Source organism: Tenrec ecaudatus, chromosome 10 (assembly GCF_050624435.1).
Source record: "Tenrec ecaudatus isolate mTenEca1 chromosome 10, mTenEca1.hap1, whole genome shotgun sequence".
Taxonomy (NCBI): domain Eukaryota; kingdom Metazoa; phylum Chordata; class Mammalia; order Afrosoricida; family Tenrecidae; genus Tenrec; species Tenrec ecaudatus.
The window spans coordinates 2,124,579-2,142,941 of record NC_134539.1 but is presented as its reverse complement, the minus strand read 5'-3'; the positions used below and the strand labels follow the sequence as shown (position 1 = coordinate 2,142,941).

Below are 18,363 nucleotides of genomic sequence, written 5' to 3'. Positions count from 1 at the left end.
TCAGTTTACCTCTCAAAGACCCCAAGTCTTTGCATCCTGGGGTACCGCGCATAGTCTGCACACCGGACCACTCAGCGCCCCTCCATCCGTGTCCCTCCTGCCCTTAGCCTAGGCCAGCCAGGATGGCGTTGGCTCCCAGTTAAATTTCTCCCGCCTGGGTGATGTCACATCCGCCGCCGGCGGGCCCCTCCCGCGCGTGAGCGTGGCGCGCGGGTCCCTGGCGCACCCCCGCCCTCGCCCCTCCCGACCAAACTTTTGGCACCCACCGCGGCCGCGAGCGCGCCTCGGTGCTGGGCGGGGACGGCGACGCGGGCGGATAAATATGCCGCGCGGAGCCTGGGCCCGGCAGATGCCGCGCGCCGCCGGCTGCGGGTGCTGAGCTCAGGACACGCGCAGCCACGCGCCCGAGCCGCCGCCGCACACCGCGGGCCCTGCGTGCCAGGACGTCGGAGGTGGCCGTGAGACATGCCGCCGGCCCAGAAGCTGCTCAGCCTGCTGCTCCTCACGCTGATGGGCACCGAACTCACCCAAGTACGTGCACACAACGCCATTTTCCTCCAGTCGCCAGCGCCCAGGCGGGGAGCGGCCGGCGCCCGCGCGCGCCCTGGCCCGGGGCTGGGGGCCGGCCGGAGCCTGCCAGAGCGGGGACAGGGGGGTGGGGTGCGCAGACCGCCCTGAGTCTGGTGCCGGGCCCCACGCAGCTGCCCGCTGTCCCCTACTAAGGGCCCCCGCCCCACCCCCACTCCCTACCGGGAAGTTCCCCAGGGCAGCAGGAGGGGTTCCTTTAACTGGTCCTATCATCTAGGGGGTGGGGTGGTGACCGACCCCCCCACAACAATTTCAGAGGAAGATCAACGACCCGAGTCCCAGTAGCTCATCCACCTCTCCTCCAGAGCCAGTCCCTTTGCTAGACATAGCACCGGAGAGCGGGGCTCAAGGGAGGCTGCTGGCCAGCCGGGCTTGTGGAGCTGGGGAAGGGGTGCAGAGCACTGTCTGTCTGTCTGTCGCATGGTGGGCTCCTGTGAGGGGCTTGGGTTTGCTGCCCATTCTCAGCGTGAAGTGCGAGGGACATCCATCCAGCTGTGCCTGCTGGTGCCTGCAGCCCGCTCTCGGTGGCCAGCCGTGTGCCCACAGAGGGCCAGTCACCTCTCCGCTTCTAGCTTCTCGGGAGGGTGTTCTCCATTTTCAGGGCACCTCAGAGCAGGCCAGCCCTGGGAGGGGAGAACTGGCCTTTGTGTGAGGGGCTTGGGACTGGTCCTTAGGCACCGGGCTGCTGGGCAGAGCCTGCCAGCTTCAGAGCCGGGCTGCCCAGGAGTGACATTAAAATGTCCTTTCCAGTGGCGCCACTGTGCCCTGATCTGAGCTGCAGGTCCAGGAGGAGCAGGGGCAGCCAGCTGCCCCCAGCCCCTCCCTCCTTCCCTCCTTCCTTCCCTACCCCACCCCCGCCCCTCCCTGCGCCCCTCCCTCTCCGCGTGCAAGAGGAAACAAAGGGGAGAAGACAGGAAACAGGCTCCCCTTGTTTTGCCTTGAAGTCCTTGCTGTGCCGGACCCTGAAGCAGGACCTCCAGCCCTAGGGACTGGAAGGGGCTCAGAGCCCCCTTCCCAGGCACTTTGAGTTCTCAGAGGGCGAGCAGGCTCCCTCCTGGCCACAGGGGAAGCCTGACTGAGGGTGGGGGCTGGGCTCCTGCAGGGGACACACACACACACACACACACACACACACACACACGGATGAATGAACACATGCAGCCAGGACTGGCCAGGGCCCCATTAGCCGAGCTGACCAGTGTTCCTCCTGGGGACATCTTGGCCAGGTGGGTTCTCGCTCATGCCTGCCCAGAATGGGTGGTACTGGAAGGGGCTGCTTGAGGGTCCTCCAAGCCCTGAAGGCCTCCTAGCTAGTCACCCCCGAGGCTCTGCTCCCAACCCTCCCTGAGCAGTTGTGCCCCCCACCCTATACCCCCCCTCAGCCTTTTCAAGGGGTCCCCGTTCTTGGGTGAAACTTTTGGTTCAACTTCAATCAGGTGCTTTGTCTGGGTGACCAAAGTGCTGAGCAAGTGCAGCTGAGCCAGCCTGGCACACAGGCCTTCACAGCTCCTGCCAGGGCTGCCGGCCGCCTTCAGGACCCTGGCCAGCAGCCCGCCCTGGAGCCCCAAGCCCGCTGAGCCCAGAGCTGTTCTTTAGGGTTCTGCGCTGAGCTGGGATTTCCTGGGAATGTGTCCCTCCCTCTAGGGATAGATGACCCCGCCAACTGGTGGGGGCTCAGAGACTTGACTTCCAAAATCTCCCAGTGGGCGGCCTGTGAGCCGAGGGGGTTGGCACGCCAGGTACACACTGGAGTGGGTATAATGGCCCCACCCAGTGGTTCCCAGTCCCCTCACTGAGTGGCCCTGCCATCCTGGTCCCACCCAGTGGGTCCCACCATCACAGGTCCAAGCGACTCTGATCTTTATTGGGGACAGGGAGTGGTGTGGGGCCAGGGCTAGGCTCGGCTCTGAATCCAGAGTTCTTTGGGATGTTCAGATCCTAGGACCTTGCCAGCAAGAACCAGCCCCTTAGGACCAACTGGTCGGTCCTGAGCTGTGGAATAAAACACCCACCGGGAGCCCAAGAGGGGCTGAACCCCATCTGCCTCCCCCTGATCTGAAAGGACTGCCCAAGGGACATGGATGCCAGGTGCCAGGACCACTGTGTTTGTGGGCTTGTCGGCTGTGTTGGGAGGTGTTCGGAGACGTGGGCTTTCTACCTGTGCTGGCAGATGGCGGAGCAGGGGGTGGGGCACTCAGCGGGGCCATCTGTTCGCGCCCCCCCCAGCTCACTTACGCTGAGCCCGTCAATCATGGCCCAGCTGCTGATGGACAGCCCACGACGAGAAGGCTCTCGGCCCATGTGCTCAGTCCTTAGTCAGAAGCAGGCTTCTCGTGGTTTGCTCTAAGCTTGTCAACAAAGGCTGGCATCTCTTGCTCCTGGGGGGGGGAGGGGCGGGAGCATCCAGGGGTCTGGTGGTGCGGTGGATTAAGCAGCACCCACCAGCTGCTCTGAGAGAGAAGGATGTGGCAGGGAATGCATCTGCTGGAGGGTCCCTCAGTCCAAGCTGAGACCGTGGCAGTGGGTCTGTTTGTGGGGTCTGAGGGGTGAGGAAGGGAGCATGGTAACAAAGCCCCCAGCTGGGGTGCTGAAGTGTTCAGCTCTCAGCTTTGGGTGGAGGGAGGGGCGGGGCTAGGGCTGCCAGAGTGCCAAGTCCACCCTGCCTGCCTGCCCACCCGCCCGCCCGCCCAGCCCCGCAGAAGCAGCAGCTGAGGGTGCGAGCCTCTGCCGCCTTGGGCAGGAAGCAGGAGCCTGGGCTCTACCACCAGCTCCTCCAGGCCCCGCCAGGGTGATCTCAGCACCTGAGCACCCACCTTTTCAACAGGGTTCTAGATGGGTCTCTGGAGTAATTCTGGACGGCAGCCCCCAATGCTCTCCTAACATCTGCTCACTCGTCTGTTTCCATCTGCAAGCTTTTGTTTCCTGGACGCCAGCCAGTGGTGGCCACACTCAGGTGACCCCAGCTCTCGTTGCAGGCCAGGCTATATGGCATCTGGGCCGGTGTGTTCTGTGGGGGACCTGGGGCTCCCTGTGTGCAGGGCTGTCTGCACCTTGGGTTCTGGGACCAGGGCGCATCCTGCCCCCGGAGTTAGAGAAAGGTTGTGGGGAGGTGGCCTCGGTGCTAGCTATCCTTGCTGCCTCTGTGTCCCCACGCAGGCTGGGGGCAGACCCGGGTGGGCTTAGAGCCACAGACCAGGTCCCAAAGGTGGGCCACTGCCTCTGGTGCTGGGTGAGCGAGCGAGGGGTGCTTGTGTCAGCCTGAACGGAGCTCTTCCCTCTGCCTGCTTGGGCCCCAGTCCCTGGAAGACCGCTCCTAAGGGCACCCCAGGCAGGTGCCAGCTGGCAGCCAACAGAAATCTCCCTCCAAGCCCATGGCTGGTGGCTGTTACTTGGCTCTCAAGAAGTTTTATTGCGTGACTTTGTTGTCATTGGTTGCCGTCGGTTCTGTTCTGACCCATAGGGACCCCGTGCCCAACAGAAGGATCCCCACCCTCCCCCTGACCCGGCGCCGTTCTCACCGCTGCCCTGTGTGACTCCACTGCTCTGGCGTGTCAGGCCATCTCCTGGAGGGTTTTCCTTTTGCTGCCCACTCTCTAGAGAAGGGCCCCTCCCGCCCAGTCTGGTGGCACAGTGGGGGAAGCGCTTGTCTGTCAGCCAGAGGGGCAATGGTTCAAATCCCCCAGCTGCCCCTCAGGAGAAAGCCAGGCAACCCAGAAAAATGCTGTGGGGTGGAATCCATCTGCCTTAAAGGAGCCCTGGTGGTGCAGTGGTTACATTGCTGGTTTGCTAACCAACCTTACGGTCAGCAGTTTGAAACCGCCAGCCACTCTGCGGGAGCAAGACGAGGCTTTCTGCTCCCCTAAAGAGTCACAGCCTCAGAAGCCCCCGGGGGAGGTTCTGCCCTGCCCTCTGGGGTGGATGTGCATGGGAATCAACACCATGCACAGCAGCGAGCTGGGCCCGCAGGCTGATCTGGATGCTCCTGTAGAGGGCTGAGCTGCGGCTGGGCTGCTGGTGCGGTATGCGGAGGACTCGGTCAGGGGTCCTGGGGCAGGTGACCCAGGCTCCACCTCCACTGAGGCCCACGGCGTGGTCGAATCTCTCCTCTTTCTGGAGTTAGCCAGTTTCTAGCTGAAGACGTCCATCCACTTCCTGGTGTAAAGTCAGTGAGAATAAAAACTGAAATGTTTCCCCAGGCATGACAAACGGTGACGTCGTCAGTCTGTGCCTGGGCCACCTGCCTGTGTGCCTTCTGTCCCTGACAGCCCGAGTCCATGTGGCACGGTGGGGTGGTGAAGCCACTGCAGAATGAGGTGGTGGCTGGTTTGGGGGACAGTGTCTCATGGGGTGCCTAGGATAATAAGGTGGTGGCTGGTTTGGGGGGCAGGGTCTCGTGTGGTGCCTAGGATAATAGGGTGGTGGCTGGTCTGGGGGGCAGGGTGTCTTGGGGTGCCTAGGGTGTGCTCCCGTCTGAGCCTGGAGGTGGCCCTATGGAGCCACTGATCCCATGGAGTGGTAGGAAGCCACTTGGCTACTGGCCTGCACCCTTCCCTCCGGAGGACGGCTGTGTCACCAGGGGAAGAGGGGAGCGGCTCTACCTCTGCCACGAGGCTTTCATTGTGTGAAGCCTGGAGTGCCCCCCCTCCCCAAGACACAGGACACAGGGAGGCAATTTTCCACCAGGGCTTATCTTCATGACTCCACTTATCAGACCCGTCATCGGTATTAACATCACTGTGGAAAGTCATACAAAACCAATTACTGGCTAAACCGAATTAGAGGCGTGGCTCGCGGGCGCCTGTGGGTGGCGGCACTCGGAGCCTGTTGTTTTCTGCAGCTGTCGGCCACCCCACTGTCACATGGCCCCAGGCAAGAGCTCAGGGCCCGACCGATGGCCAGGACTAGTGGCTGCCAGGGTGGACATGAATCAGGCGGTGGACAGCCCCTTGTCTGTGCTTATATTGATGTGGAGCACCCAGTCACCTTCCAGGGAAGTGCCCTGAGAGGAAGTGCAGACCCAAGGTGCCAGCCCCACTCTGTCTGGCACCGGCTCGTGCTCTCCTGGAGAGAGGGCAAACAAAACAGGAGAGAGGACAGCTCGGCTCCCCGAGAACCAGCCGTGGCAGGTGCCCGCTTGCCAGAGCTGCTCTGCCCTCTGCAAGGGGTGTCTGAGAGCCCCTCGGCCTCATGCTCTGACCCCTGGTGACCTCCTCAGCCGGCCTTTTAGACAGCACCCAGAGCTGAGGGAAGACGTTGTCAGAGCCCAACGGGGCGCCTGCCCCCACCCAAGTCCCCTCACCTGGGGCAGACAGCCTTTAGGTGTGGGGGTGTTCCTCCAAAGTCCCAGCCTTTGTTTGGTGACTTGAGACCCCAGAAATGAGAAGCAAGACTTAGGGACTCAATGGGCAGTGTAGCAAAGGCCCCGCTCTGTGACATCACCTGTCTGGATGACACCCACTGGGATGGAGTGCCCTGCTGTGGTCTTTGACCCGGCTCTGCCCGAGACTCCAGGCCTACAGAGGGCTTTCTGCCAGCACCCCTTCCTCATCTTCTGCACCCAAGTGAGGGCTCGGGATACCAGCCCGGGGAACTGCTGGTGGTGGTGACCTCTGGTGTCCCCATAGAGGGAACATGGCTTAGCACACAGCGTGATCCACCAGATCCAACTACTCCTGATGTGGCGTGGAGCGGTCACCTATGAGCTCCATACTGACCTGTTGGTGACATTTCAGACCTGAAGGTCCTCCCAGAGGTGGTGACAGTCTAGACTGAGTGGTGACCCTGGCCTGGGGTTGGCACCCAGCAGTTCAGCTCCAGCCAGGAGTCTGTGCACCTTCCCCACACTGGTTATCCTGACGACCCCCTGCTGCTGAGCTGTGGGGCACACGCAGAGCATAACCACCCTCTCTTGGCTAGCACATTGGCTGTACCCCACTGCCTGCTGGCTCCGAGCCCTGCCCACCACCAGCATGCCGTAGGCAGCGGAGCCAGTGGGGACAGCCACTGAGGCAGTCAGGGGCCCATCTCACAGACAGCTAAGTGGACGTGCAGAGAAGAGTCCCGAGGTCAAGTCCACACCCAGCAGGAGACAATGTCACCCAAGTTGTGAGGTGGCCTTGGGGACAGAGGCTGGGCATGTGCTCTGGTGACGGCGTCCCTGGGCAGCACACCTGCAGACCAGAGTCCCACATGGCTGCTGCCCCAGATGAGGGCTCTGTTCCAGGCCACCAAGAGAACACATGCTTCAGGCGCCACCACCACCCAGTCCCCCAGGGGGCTGGACTTGAGTCTCTCTGAGGTCACAGATAAGCATTGTCTGTCCAGTGCCCTCAGAGGAGGTGGAATGGAGGGGACTCATAGCTCAGATCACCGATTCAACCTTTTGTGGCTGCAGACCACCAGGGGAGGGGTCTTTCCGAAACCCATGAGCCAGAACCTCTCCCTGTTCCAAAACGTTCTTCCTTAGCTAAGATTCCACACCAAACCCTCTACCAGGGATGGAATCCAACTCCTGACAATCCCACAGCACAGGGTTTCCGAGGCTGGAAACCTTTCCTGGAGCAGCCAGTCTCCTCCTCCTCCCTGGAAGAGGCTTCTGGGTTTGAACCTCTGGCCTGTGGTTAGCCATGCCAAAGTGAGTGGGTCTCTCTCTCTCTCTCTCTCTCTCTCTCTCTCTCTCTCTCTCTCTCTCTCTCTCTCTCTCTCTCTCTCTCACACACACACACACACACAATTAACTCCTTTTCTTGGAGGAAAACATGAAAAAGAGCCCCCTCCTTGGAGGAGAGATCTTCACAGGGACACATGGGGTGTTGGCGGGAGCACCTGCCTCTCCATGGGCAGTCCTCTTCCCACGGGCCCCCACTTTCTGTCTGTCCATGTGCGGCCCAGCCTAGTGTGCAGCGCTGCCTGGGGAACGAGGCTGTTCTCAGCCTAGGCTCTAAGTTCGGTCTTTGTTCTGAGGTTGGCTATCTGTAGCCAGGGAGCCTGATCCTGGTCCTCTGTGGGGAAGGAGGCGGGGGAGCTGACCAAGGGGCCAGGCCTGGAACCAGACAGAGGCCTGACTAGAGAGGGCCCATCACACTGCAGGGAGGTGCCAGGAGCCAGATGGGGAGGGGCTGCTTGCAGGGCAAGCCTGGGGACACCCCACAAGGTGCCGGGGTGAGATGGTGCAGGTGCCAGGGCTGTGGTCACGCAGCTGTTGCACCTCGGGGCGTCCATGACCATGACGCTAAGAGCAGAGCTGGGCTGACACAGGGGAGCCGACATGCCGCCTCCTGGCCTGGGGCCCAGAGAGCTCTAAGCTCCCCCTCACCTACAAAGGGGAGCTGTTGCACCCACTCCAAGGGCTTGTGGGAGGGCATGGCGCCACGCAGGCACACGTGCACACGCGCGCACACACACAGGAGCTTCCAGGGCAGGCGGGGCCGGGAGCTTCAGAGGAGCGAGTCATTGCTTTGGGCAGCCGGGTGGGTTTGAATTCCTCTTCAGGGACACTGACCACCGATCCTCATTCAGGCGCTTCCTTCTTTGCCTTTGGAAGCATGGAGCCCCTGCCTGCGTCTCCTCACGCTGGTCTGACCCTTTCCAGAGGGACTCCAGGCACAGGTCCCCCTGCACGTGGCCGTGGGACTGAGGGCACTCTGGCAGGGACCAGATGGATCTCAGATCCTCAGCTCTGCCCCGTGCCAGCCTCCCTAACCCCACCGTGGGGAGTCCACGGCCCCATGTCTATCCCGAGAGAATTAGCTGGGAAAACAGTGCACTAGGGGGCAGGGGCTAGATCACCCCAAATCCTGTGACCTCCTCAGGTTAGGTTGGTTTTTCCTGGAGGGTAGAGGAGTTTCCAGCCTGGCTCTGAGGTGTGACTACTGAGGTGCCCTTGGAGAGAGTGCTTTACCGCCGGGTCCAGGGCTGCAGGGCCTGCCTGAACCCCAGCACCACCAGGGGGGCTCTGGAGTGGGGTGACCATGCACTTCCCCTGGCACCCTGTCCCCAAGAGCATGGGAGCACCCCAGGAGTCAGAGGCAGCTCGGTCCCTGCACAAGAGCACTTTGTGAGTGGCACTGGCCCAGCCCCCTGCCAGCCACCTGGATGCCACTCGCTCTGGGCAGAAATGTCCCTGGGGGTTTCTGAGATGTCACTCTTGACAGGGGCAGACAGCCCCGTCTGAATATCAAATGAGATGTTTTCAAACCCAAGAGAGCTTTGTCCTTCCCCCTTGGCACCCACCACTCCCCATTTTTTAATCCCTTGGGCCCAGTCCCTTTGGCTGCTGGGGGGTGGGGGGGATTGATGTTCACACCCCACCACTCCACCCCACACCTCCCGGGTCTGCTGCAGCAGCAGTAGCCCCTCTGGCGGTCTTCGTGAAGAGAGGTGGCTGGGGTTCTAAGGAGGCGTCACATGCCCCCAGGACCAGCTCAGCCAAGGTCCCCTGGCTGCGGGGTTTCCTAAGAAGCAGTGGTGAGGCGCATGCTCCTGAATGAACACAGTGACCCTCCTGCCGTGCCAGGAAGGCAGGTGCTATCAGGCACCTATTAGATGGAGAAACAGAGGCTCCACCTGGGGCTCACGGGGCCAAACGCAGCAGCGCACAGCATGACGCTCCCGCTCCCTCGGGAAGACTTCAGGAGGTCTGAGGTGGACGAAAGGGCCTGGGGACTCCGTTATATCAGAAGACCCTGCATCCAGCGCTCCTCATACCCCTTGGGCCCCTCCAGGTCGGTCCTTACTCAGAGCCGCAGCCGTCGGACTTTCTAGGCGGTGACTCCCGCGGAGCCTCGGGGTGGGTTCGAACCGGCGGCCTTTCAGTGAGCTGCGCGCGGGGCGCTGAACCGTTGAGCCTGCAGCATTAGATCAGGGGCTGATGTCCGTGTTACCGAGCTGTTCTGAGACCGGACCCGGCGTGGGTCTAGCTGATTAAGTGGTCATTTGGTTTCTGCAGCGGGGCGCCGCGTGTGGGTGGTTTGGGCAGACGCGGATGTGGCCTGGAATCTGTGTGAAATATACTTGGGGGAAGGCGGGGCTTGTGCCCACCGGCGGGTGAACGCCCCGCCCCCAGCCCGCCGTGGGTGTGGCTGGCACTCGGTTCAGAGCCGCGCAGCCGCCTGCAGTGCCAGCCTGCGTTGCGAGGTGGCGCACTTCCCCAACAGATGGGACTCGCTGGCATCTGACCCAGACCTGCACCTGATCCCTTCAGACCCTTGTCCTTAGCAGGAAAACAAGCTGCTGCAGCAGTAGGGAGACCAGCACCCCGGCCGGCGTCCCCTGGAGTTCAAGGGTCCCTCTCCATCACACAGGCATGACACGGAGAAGGAACAGCCTAAAACTGGTGGCCTAGCTTAGAGGGCAGCAGTGGGGACCAGCCCCTCCAGCTGGGGTCCTACCTTCACGGCCCCTCCCCAAGATGATGACTGGGCAGGCGAGAAAGAGCCCCCAGTGACCCCTGTGGTTCCTTCCGCCCATCAGTGGCTCCAGGTGGCTTCCTTTGGGCAGTAACTGCACATTCAGAAGCAGGTCAGCCGTGCGGGCCAGGTAGGTTGCGGCTGACAGAAGAGTCCTGGCCTGGGCCTGAGCGCCACCTGCCACCCAGACAAGACACCCAGCCCCGCTGCCCAACTACATCCCTCATCCATGACACCCCGCCTCCCCAACTCCCGGGGTGGGGGTGGGGGCTCCTCTGCTTCCCAGGCCCACACACAGCTGCTGCGGCTGCCCCCGCACCTGGCGCCCTGTCCATTAGGGAAGCCCCTCCCCCAGTCCTGCTACCCTCTTAGAACTTAGAGCCCTTCCCTTCCTTGCCAGGGAGCAGGAGATCCCCCCTCCCCTCCACCCGGGGCCCCTTTCAGAGCCAGCCCAGCACCTTGGGACCCCTGCAGGGGACAGTAGGCAGTCTGAGGCCAGAGCGGCTAGTGTGGAGAGGGTCTAGATGTGCAGACATGACGCTCAGAGGGGTCCGCAGAGCACGAATTGGGGAGTGGTCGTCACCCGATATGTTACTAGCGAAGACTGGGCATCAGCAGCCCCGCTGTGAGGGTGGGGAGAGCTGGGTTGGGCGGCGGGCATCTCTCCCGAGGCCACGATGGGCCCTTCTCTTTCTGGCTTGGGGGCTGTGCTTCGCGTGTCACCCCCACCCCCACCTCATCCACCTCCGAGGCCCGGACTGCAGCCCTCGCGGCCGGCAGCCAGGGGGCGGCGCCGAGCGCGGCTAAAAAGCATCCACCCTCTACGAGCGGACTGCGTCGCCGCGCCCGCCTGTCCCCGCCTCCCTCCCGCGGCCCCCGCGCAGCCCGAGCCGCGCTCAGACCGGCCGCCCTTCCCGGTGTGGAGCGCAGCGCGGCGGCCACGCGGGCGCGGGGATCCAGCGGCGGGCCGGCGGCTCCGGCCACCTCCCCGGCGCGCGGGGCGGCGCGGCGATGGCCCGGGCGCGCGGGGCGGCGGCGGCGCGGCGGCGGCGGCGGGCGGAGGGGGCGCGGGGACATGGCCGGGCGCCCCTGCCCGCCGCGGTGCCCGCCGCCTGAGGCTGCCCCGGGCGCGGGCGCGGGAGCAGGAGCCGGCGCCGGTGGGAGCGCGGCGCGGGCCGGGAGGCGAGGCGAGGCGCGATGTCCGTGCCGCTGCTCAAGATCGGGGTCGTGCTGAGCACCATGGCCATGATCACCAACTGGATGTCCCAGACGCTGCCCTCGCTCGTGGGCCTCAATACCACCCGGCTCTCGGCCGCCCGCGGCGGGACGCTGGACCGCAGCACCGGCGTAAGTGCGCCCCCCGCGCGCGCCTCCCCTGCCCATCCGCCGGGGCGCGGGCTCCGCGTGGGACCCGGCAGGGACCTGGGGGCAGCCTCGCTGGACGCGGCGGCCGTAACCCCGCCTCTGCAGGACCCCAGACCCGCAGCTGCCCCTCTCGCCACGGTCTCCCCGGGGTGACGTTTCTCCGGGCAGAGTCTCTCACGGAGCAGGGGACCAACGCGGGTCAAGGGCTGCGCGGGCTGGCGCCTCCCTTCAGCCAGGCGCTTTCAGAGACTATTACTGTAGAGCACTGAGGCTTGGGGACTTGGCCAAGGTCACTTGCCCAGTAAGGGGTGGAGTCCTGGCCAGACCTCAGACTGGGCTAGGAACTAATCCCACTTTTTATAAACTGGACTAGACCGGCCACAGAGCCGCAAGCTGAGTCCTGGAAGCTCCCAAGTCCCCCAGGCGCCCTTCCTCCTTGTCCTCAAAGGACGATCCTGCCTGGTCCCAGGGAGGAGATGGGCCGGGTTGGGCGGTGGAAGCGTGTGCTGTAGCGAGAGCCTCTTGCCTTGGAGCGGGGGGGGGGGGGGGGGGGGCACCACCTACCGGGCACTGCCCATCTCATGCCTTGGGGAGAGGGACGGTGGCCGGGTTGCTCCTGGGACAGGGCTGACTTAGCAGGTGTCTGCTGCAGCGAGGCTGAGACAGCCTGCCAGCCACCAAGAGTCAGATGCCCCCGGGCAGGGGCCGCCCGTTGCTGGGGGCGCCCATCACCCTCTAAGTGAAGGAGATGTGAAGGGCAGACCTCTGCTCCAAGCCCTCTTTGCCACCAAGGCACAGACCTGCACCAGTAGGATGCCCTGGCACCCCCACCCCAAGACCCCAAGCTCTGCCACCTGACCCTGGTGCCAGCCAGACTTACACAGCTCCCTTTTTGTGCCAGTCCCCTGCCCTGTCCCAGCTGCTGAGGTGGCAGTGAATGGAATTAAATATATCACCAGCGTGCAGTGTCCCCTCTCAGCCGCTCCTCAGCCCCAGGCTAAAAATAGCCCGGAGGTGCCTAGGCTCAGGGGCGGGCAATGTGGAGGGTGTGCCCAGCCTTCCCGTCTCCCTGGTCCTCTGGACCCCGGGCCAGGAGCAATAGACCCCTCTTGGTCAGGGCTTTGGGTGTCTTGGTGGCCATCGGGCACTCCTCAGGACCAGGGGGGTGACCTCTGCACTGCACGTCATCCATGTTGGTGAAATCCGCCAACTGGCAGGTGGGCAGGCTGAAGGGCCAGGAGTTGAGGCATGCTGGGTGACTGACTGTGGCTCCCAGGCTGCTGGCTGGGTCTTGGCAGGCAGTGAGGGCGGCGGTGGAAGTGTCCTGGAAGTGGCGGGCGGCCTGGCTGTGCCAGCACCCTGCCTGCTTGCTTGACGCACAGACGGATGGAGGTGTTTTGCAGCCTAGGTTCTGACCAGCCCTTGTCCAGCCTAAGCTAGCAACATGGGCAGATGCCGCACTTGGGGGTGCACCTGTATTAGAAGGGAGTGACAGTGTGGAAAGCCGTGAGTCCCTGGTGGGGCTGTGCCTCTCTGCCCTGCTATCTGATGGTCCTCCCTGGGGGTCTGCGGAGGTCCCTCACAGGAGCACCTCATGACTTAATTTCTGTCTCCCCCTCCCGCTGCCCCTCCAGGTGTTGCCCACCAACCCTGAGGAGAGCTGGCAGGTGTACAGCTCTGCCCAGGACAGCGAGGGCAGGTGCATCTGCACAGTGGTCGCCCCCCAGCAGACAATGTGTTCCAGGGACGCCCGCACAAAACAGCTGAGGCAGCTGCTGGAGAAGGTGAGTGGGGGTGGGGGGCAAGGGGAGGGCGTCTGTTCCAGTGAATCTTGGTGCCAGCCGCAGTGCTGGGTGAACCTGAAGGGCCACGCCAGTGCCAGGGACTCCCTCTTTCCTCTTTCCTGCAAGACCTTCCTTGAAATCAGTTGTGGAGAGATGGGTGATAGTGTGATAGGGAAGGGATGGGTAGGTGGGTGAATGGATGGGTGGGTAGGTAGATAGATGGTGGATGGGTGGGTAAAGGGGTGGATAGAGGGTGGATGGAGAACTAGGGGGGGCTACAGGCTCAACAGGGTGGCTGGGAGGAAATGAAGAGACCCAGACCCCAATCACTGCTGGCTCCTGCTGAAGAAAGCGGTGGGAGAGTGGAGGTAGCCCGCAGAGGCTCTCTGCCCACCCCCGTCTTTTGAGTGACCCTCTGACACTGTAGTCCTGGAGTTTATGGGGGGCATCTGTGGGCCGGGGAAGCACGCCCACTGGGACTTTGGCAAAGTGGTCTTCTCTCTGCCGTTGGAGTGGCTGTGCCAGACTGATGACAGGGCCAAGTGTGACCACGTGGCCCCTTGGCAGCACACTGGGTGGGCCATGTGGCCGTGTGACAACATGCTGTGGGCCCATCCCAAGAACCCATCAGCTCCTACCTAGAACACTCAGCCCATCTCCCAGGTGGACATTTTGGTACAGGTGCCCTAACCCTCCTCCTGTCCTGGCCGCCTCCACTGCACAGGTCAGAGGGTGTTCTGACACGTTCTGCCCAAGACCTCTGCCCTCTCAAGTCAGCCTGGATGTCGGGTCCCAGGAGTGGCCAAGAGGAAGGAAGAAATGGGCGGGTCTTATTTTCCACAACGCCCCCAAGTTCATAGGGCTCCCTGAGAGTGTGAGTGGTCACACCTGCACACCCTTGCTCACACCCATGCCGACACACGTAGATAGCCATACACAGTCACATGTGCACACGTATACACCCCCCCATGCACACAAAAGCATTCTATCACAAACGCTTGTACACACGTATTCACACATATGCACACAAGTGCGTATGCATGTACACAGAACACAGACTCATGCTCATTCACGCAGGGATGCCTGGGCTCCCCAAGTCTTGCCTTTGGACTTCCCAAGATGGGTGTCATTTAGAGGACTCTGGTTGGGGGGACACTGTGGCTGCTGTCCTCACAGCTAGGGGGAGAGTGGGACAGGCCCCCTGACGGGTGGTGCTTGTCAGCTCTGACTCAGCCAGAGCGCAGCTGCAGCAAGGCAGGCTCCTCCCCATGGACTCTGGCTCTGTGGTTGTCAGGGCAGCCAGTCCTGAGCGCCTAAGCCAGCAGGAACCTTCCCATGGGGGCCCAGGCTTCCGGGACAGGAAGCTCCCTCAGGTTTGAAAGAACCAAGCATGTGCTTCTGCCACCTGAGTCAATGACATGAGAGAATGGCAGCCCCCACCGCACTGGTTAACACCGCGTTGCGCAGTGGGCTGCTCACTGCAAGGTCAGCAGTTCAAAACTACCGACCACTCCACGGGAGAAAGCCGGGGCTTTCACCTCCCGTAAAGAGTGACCGTCTCAGAAACCCACAGGGCAGCTCTGCCCCATCCTGGAGGGCCACTGTGAGTCCCGCTTGGTTCAGCCCCAAACCCCAAGGAAGCTCCGGTGATTCTGAACCGGTCTCCGAGGAGGGAGCTATAGACCGGGGCTCGGCTGAGGGCCTGGACCCCGTGTTCTAGGGAGCAGAGGCCTGGCTGGCAGGAAAACTTGAGGGCCAAACATTGGACACAGGTTCCGGAAGATTCTGCAAGCCCCGGCCCTTCCTTCCAGCTGAGCACCAGAATGGAGACTAGACAATGACCGTCCTGGTGGCGCAGTGGCTTAAGTGTTGGACTGATCAGCTCTAGTGTCGACACCATGGGGGGGGGGCAGTTCTACCCTGCCCTACGGGTCACTCCAAGTTAGAAGGGACTCGATGGTGGTGGGTGGGTGGATCCTGCAGGGTCTGCAGAGAGGCCCCTCCCTTCTCAGTGAGCAAAAGGGGCTTCCTTGGCCCTCCCCACCCCACTGGGGCCCTCCCTTTCTGGGCTCCTTCCTTCCTGTCACCAGTGGAGGGGGAGCCAAGCGGGAGCTCCCCAGTGGGGCAGACGCAGGGAGGGCCCCCCATCATGGGTCAGAGTCCCTGTGACTCCATCCGTCCAAGGTCCTGGAACCTGGATCCGCACCCAGCTTCCTGCCACAGGGATTCGATTCAGGCTGAGACCCCTCTCCTGCAAGGTACTCATGCACAGATGGTGGGGTGGCTGTGACCTTGAGCGGCATGACCTTGAGGCAGCCCCAGCCAACTTGTCAGGGACACGCCCTGCCAGTAAGAGGAAGCTCAGATTTGGGGTGTGCACTGGGGTCCTCCTGGGGAGTGGAGAGCAGCCGGCCACTTGGTCCCTTCCGGCCCCAAAGGAGCGAGTACCCACGCCCATGCCTGGCAGGGCCCTGACACAGGTCCCGAGCTCTTGAAGGGCTTGACATTTTTAAAGCATTTGTTCTCCGCGTCAGGTAGTCTCCTGCTAGTCTGGATGGCAGCTCCTCCCAGCCCCAACATCAGCCCTGGCTTCCGGAAGCCCCTCATAGTTGTAAGGCTCCAGGGCTACCGTGCTGAGCACTAAGGGTCCACCTTGAGGCTGGGTTTCAAGATGTGCATGAGACCCTGCCCATATACCTGAGCCAGATAAGTGCCTGTTTTCGGGGGCAGGACAGGGCCAGTGTGGGGTGGGGGTGGAGAGCCTGGCTTCCAGGGTGCATGTGGGCCCAGCTGGTTCTGCTAATCAGGGAAGGCTCCCTGCAGGAGGTGGCGCTGGAACTCAAAGGATGGCTGGAACCAGATGTGTGGCTTTTCTCCAAGGAGGTGGGGGGGATGGCAGGGAATGGCAGGGAGGATGGTCTGGGGAGGCTACAGGTAACACACCTGCAGGCCAATTCCCCCCATCCCCCGTGCATTCAGGGAGGTGGGATCAGAGCAGGCTGGGCTTTTTAAAGCGGAATTTGTGTGTGTGACTTTCAGATAACAAATCATCGACTCCCGGCACCGTAAATACTGGGAGAAACAGGATTTATCTGCTTTGGGCCTGAAGCCATCCGCTGGCTCCTTCCCCCTCTCCTTTTCTTTCCCCCTCTGGCTCTAATTTAATTCCATTCACTGGGGGTGAGGGGGTGAGTGAGATAGCACCCACACTGTGAGTGAGCTAGCACCCACACTGCCAGCACCGCTTCCCAGTGGCCGCAGGATGGCCGGGGGCAACTGCCTCCCGAGCCTCCATGTTCCTGGAAGGGAGAGGATTTTCAAATTCAGCAAAACTCAGGCCTGCGTCTGGGCTCTGTGCAGGGTTCAGCCTCCCCGGTAATTGGATTCAAATCAGAGGAAAGGTCCTAACGGCCCAAATGTGGCTGCTGCGGCCCCCGGGGCGCCACATCCCCACTCCCTCGAGCCTGGCAGGGAGCACCCGCCCTGCCGTTTCCTGAAAGCGAAGCGAGCGGGCAGGTGGCTGCGCAGACAGGGCTTTCCTCTTAAGCCCCCTGGAATCCTGTTGAATCTTAGCGCCCCCATCTTGAGGCTCAACGCCATTCCAAGCTGCCGGCGAAGATGTAGGGCCGCGATGCTTCATTTGCTGGAGATGGATCCTCGGCTGCGTGTTCTGAATGTCCGCGTTTACAGAGCAGTCATCTGCTTATGATATTGTTGGCGTGATGGATGGCAGAGAGGAGGGGAGAGAGGCTGCATGGTGAGGCCGGGAGAGCCGTTGTTTCCTGCCCTTCGCCCTGCCCAGAAACAATCAGACCTCTCCTCTGGGGAGTGGGGCGGGGCGGGCAGAGAATCCCTACCTGGAAGGTGCAGGTGAGTGTGGATGAGAAACAAAATAGAAATAATAGGCACTCCCCCCACCCTACAAAAAGAAAAGGGTAGCCCACCCACCTCCTGGGACCGCAGCTACACCCAGAGCAGAGGCTGCTGACCCCCAGTTTGCCTTCCCAGGTGTCAGCTGGCACCCTGTCTGGATTAGGGCCCTGTCAGCTTGCTCCATTCGGAGATCCTGGTTGTCGGGGCGATGCTCCTGATTAGCGAGAGGAAGAGGCGGGAACCGCAGCGGTCAAAGTGGTGCGGGCAGGGAAAGGCCCGCGTGGAGGCCTGGCCCTGCTGCAGCCCCTCCTGAACCTGTTGCCTCTCTGGCAGGTGCAGAACATGTCCCAGTCCATAGAGGTTCTGGACAGGCGGACCCAGAGGGACCTGCAGTACGTGGAGAAGATGGAGAACCAGATGAAAGGGCTGGAGTCCAAGTTCAAACAAGTGGAGGAGAGCCATAAGCAGCACCTGGCCAGGCAGTTCAAGGTTCGTCCGCCTCCCGCCCCTTTCCCAGCTGGCACTCTCCTCTCCCCTTCTTGCTTGCCCCCTCCCCCCAAGAGGCAGTGTGAGGGCCCGCAGGGAGGAGCACAGATCTTGTTTGCCACCCCTGGAGGGGGGGGCGCCCCCCATGCTCAGATGAAAGACACCTGAGCAGAGGCAGGCTGGGGGCCACCTTCCGCACGCCTGCCCATCTGGTGCCGAAGCCAGGGGTCCAGGTGGCAGATGAGCTAGAGGAGGACGCCACCTGCTCTTGTCACTCCCCACGCGGCAGGTAGATCCCATTAGCCCAGTATTAGATTCATTGATCCGAGCTGGTTCTGAGCTAAGATCATTGAGAGTGGGTTTTCCAGCCTGACCCAATTTAGCTCTGACAAGGTGCGCTGTAGCCGGGCAGGGGAGTGGCGGCACACACACACACCAGCGTCTCTCTTGCGTGCTGGGTACATGTTCCCTGTCCTCCGCCTGCTCTGGGCATGAACGCGGGCATTTGCCTGCCAGGGAAGGATGTCTCAACCGACTCAAAAGGGCCCGGTGGCCAGTCCCCCAGCGCTCAGGGGACACGTGCGGCCATCTGCCACTGTTATGAGGGACAGCCTCGGAGACCCAGTGGGGTAGTCCCACTCAGTCAGATGGGGTGGCTGTGGGTCAGAATCAACTCCCCCGAGAGTGCGTTTCACACTGAGCTCTATGCCACCGGGTGCAGACACACCTGGAGCCTGTGCACCTTTAGAAAGATCAGGTGGAGGAATTCCGTGCCCCTCGGTCCAGAGCCCCGAGCTCGTGCATGGAGAATCCAGCCCCTGGCCGCTGAAGCACAGCTCTGCTCCCCCAGGGACCATTGC

At 62.3% G+C, this 18,363-nt stretch overlaps 1 protein-coding gene across 1 annotated transcript in view; it reads left to right on the top strand.

Moving 5' to 3' along the window:
* The first annotated feature begins 210 nt into the window (after nucleotides 1–210).
* OLFM1 (olfactomedin 1) overlaps nucleotides 211–18,363 on the top strand; it is a 34,560-nt gene continuing 16,407 nt past the window's right edge. Inside the window, exons 1-3 of the mRNA XM_075559832.1 lie at nucleotides 211–531; nucleotides 12,995–13,144; nucleotides 17,351–17,506. Coding sequence (XP_075415947.1) covers nucleotides 466–531; nucleotides 12,995–13,144; nucleotides 17,351–17,506 — 372 coding nt within the window. The 5' untranslated portion in view covers nucleotides 211–465. The remainder of the gene's footprint in view (nucleotides 532–12,994; nucleotides 13,145–17,350; nucleotides 17,507–18,363) is intronic.